The 2871-nt window shown below is 33.3% G+C and overlaps 1 protein-coding gene across 1 annotated transcript; it reads left to right on the top strand.

Annotated features, from left to right (window-relative positions):
- The first annotated feature begins 348 nt into the window (after positions 1-348).
- Positions 349-2468, top strand: LOC139089132 (prolyl 4-hydroxylase subunit alpha-2-like). Its single transcript, XM_070638571.1, has 4 exons — positions 349-1101; positions 1502-1657; positions 2122-2276; positions 2351-2468. The coding sequence occupies exons 1-4, from the start codon at positions 349-351 to the stop codon at positions 2466-2468; spliced, it is 1182 nt and encodes a 393-aa protein (XP_070494672.1).
- Positions 2469-2871: the final 403 nt, after the last annotated feature.

The following is a 2871-nucleotide window of genomic DNA, read 5'->3' on the forward strand; positions in this document are numbered from 1 at the left end:
AGGTGTCAAATTTTGGATCGATTAACCGACTTGTATTTTTCGGGTTATTTTTCCTCAAAGTTAATGAAAAATGCCTAACAGACAACGAACATGATCAATTTTGTTACTTAACCTACTTTCAATTCTTCATGTTTTGAAAAGCTTCAAATTTCAGTTAAAAATTGAAAAAGAATTCAATCAAATCAAACCTAACAAAAGAGTTTTCATTAAAAACTTTTTCTTTTCTTTAGGAAGCTTCAAATGTGGAAAGATGAATACGAAAATGTTCGGAAGGATGTAACAAAGTACATAACAAACCCGATCAATGCATATTTAATGATTAAACGAACCACTTCTGATTTGAAGTTAATGGAAAATCGAGTATCAAATTTGTTCTTTAAATTCAACAAAAATGTCAAGAATATTCAGCCGACAGAAGAAGACCTCGATGGTGCTGTGTCTGGCCTTTTGAGACTGCAAAAAATGTATAAATTGAAAACGGAGGATATTGTAAATGGAATTATTGAAGGTCAAAAGACAAGTCAAAAACTCAGTCTTCATGATATTTATACAATTGCTAAGCATGCATTATTCATTGGAAATAATCATTATTATGTAAAGAAGTACATGAATGAGCTCAGAAAAAGACTTCAAGAGGATGGAGATGAATTTAAGGAAATTGACGAAATGTCAGTAAATATAATTGAAAAATCAGTTGAAGCTGAACAAGCCCCAGAACCTGATACACTCGTTAAAGATGGAACCTATTCAAAATACAAAGAAAATATTCTTTACAGTCAAATGTGCCGTGGGGAAAATTCAAAGTCACCAAAAGAAAGGGCATTACTCAAATGTCGATACGTTTCCACTTCACCATTCTCAATAATAGCTCCATTTAAAGTAGAAGAGGCGGATATGTCAGCAAATTTAGTTGTTTTTCACGATGTCATTTATGACAGTGAAATTGAAATTTTAAAGAATGTTTCAAAATCACGATTTATTAGAGGAACAATTTATACACAAGACACAAATACACAAAAGACAGATCAAAGAATTGCCAAAGTTGCGTGGCTCAAGGATGTCGCAGTTGATGTTCTTGACAGGATTTCTAGGCGAATTGAAGTATGTTGTTTGTGAATTTTGTATTTTTGGGGGTATGATGTTCAATATTGTAATGTCTGGGCAGAGTGAAATCTTGGGTGTTTAGTCATATATTGACTAATCTCTCAGTTCGAGAGTAAGGCACCTGTGGCCGAGTGGTTCTGCAACAGTCCTTATAACTCTTGTTTGAGTTCATGTAGTTCGAATCCTTTCAGAAACCGAATTCTCAATCATAATATGACTTTCTATATGACAAAGTCATGTGCACAATGCTCACAGACATTACAATCAGAAGTTGTTTAACATCCACAAAAGCCTTTTGTGAAAATTTCAACAAGAAATATCCACAAAATATGCAAAATTCCTTTCTTACATCCTGCTCTTTCAAGAACATAATAAGACATTTTAATTTAATTTTAAGGACATGACAGGTTTGACTACAAAAACAGCGGAAGAACTACAAATTCAAAACTATGGAATTGGTGGGCACTACCAACCGCATTGGGATATGAAGAAGAAGGATGAAAAGCCATTCGATCTTGGCACAGGCAACCGGATAGCAACAGTCCTTTTTTATGTAAATTATTTTATAAGTTTGAGAGCTTTTATGGGGATATATATTAGATTATGTTAGCGCAGATTTCTCAAGAGAAGATTTGAATTTTGTTCAAGAAGCACATTGGAAGGATGGGCAGCTAGTTAAATTGTCTGGTAAATATTGAGTTACATGAACTCACACTCGGATGTCATCAGTTGCTCTAGGAACTAATCTTAACTGATCATATAATTGTCTTTTTGAATAGCAATTGAGAATCTAAATAGTGATTCCCGGAGTAGGATTCAAACCACATTCCTGTAATCCCTAATAACATGCTCTTTCTAATTCCTGTAAAATATTATTGAAAATCTCATTCAACTTTTAAAAAACTCATCAAAATCAATTTCCATCCAGAGAAAATCGCGCTCATAATGAACATTGTCACCATAGAATTTTTTCCTTTCCTCATTTAGCAAGCTTAACAATTCTGACATTTTTTTTAGTTGTCAACAGTCGAGAAAGGCGGTGCAACAGTATTTCCATATCTCAAGGTTTATGTTCCCGCTGTTAAAGGAATGGCTGCATTCTGGTACAATCTAAAAGATAATGGAGACTGTGATTATTATACACGACACGCTGCCTGTCCGGTTCTTTTAGGGTATGTTCATTTTCTTTTGTTAAAAAAATATTCTTTTATAATTTTTTTAAATTAAATTATATCATGATTTTTAGATCTAAATGGGTGGCTAATAAATGGATTCACGAATATGAACAAGAGTTTATTCGACCGTGCTCAACCGGTCATTATGTGGAGACTACGGAAGGAGGCTATATACGAGAATTTTATTAAAATTGGTCACTTTATAATTAAATCTCATGTTGAAAATTTTCTCGAATTTCGTCCTTAATTATGTAAATTAAATTAAATAAAAAAATAAGCTCGGAACTGAAGTTCTTTAATTAAAACTTTCTGTTAAGAGTTCTTTTAAAGAATTGAAGACTGTCTTGAAATTTGAGGGGGTTAAAGTTGTTGAAGTGGCTTTGTTGGTGTATTTTCTATAGATTGTAGTAAAATCGCATTTTTTTAATGAGGTCGTGAGGGGTTTGACACAAATTGAAGCTTTTTTGGATGCAAACTTTAATTTTTCTTTCATGTTTCAAGATCCAGTTGGCTATTGACATGCATGTCAGGTTTCTCGAAGTCTGGAGCGAGACTGACAATTGCCGGGAAGGAATCAACCTCAACTCAAGTC

Source organism: Chironomus tepperi, unplaced genomic scaffold (genome assembly GCF_022539635.2).
Source record: "Chironomus tepperi strain 1889 unplaced genomic scaffold, CSIRO-AGI_Ctep_v1 contig_175, whole genome shotgun sequence".
NCBI lineage: Eukaryota > Metazoa > Arthropoda > Insecta > Diptera > Chironomidae > Chironomus > Chironomus tepperi.

What these genes read in the sequence shown, in the direction of transcription:
- LOC139089132 (XM_070638571.1), top strand. Translation starts at nt 349, where the DNA reads ATGGAAAATCGAGTATCAAATTTGTTCTTTAAATTCAACAAAAATGTC. An exon ending in GGATTTCTAGGCGAATTGAA is followed by an intron (nt 1,102 to 1,501) that starts GTATGTTGTTTG and finishes TTTAATTTTAAG; the next exon opens with GACATGACAGGTTTGACTAC. An exon ending in GCCTGTCCGGTTCTTTTAGG is followed by an intron (nt 2,277 to 2,350) that starts GTATGTTCATTT and finishes CATGATTTTTAG; the next exon opens with ATCTAAATGGGTGGCTAATA.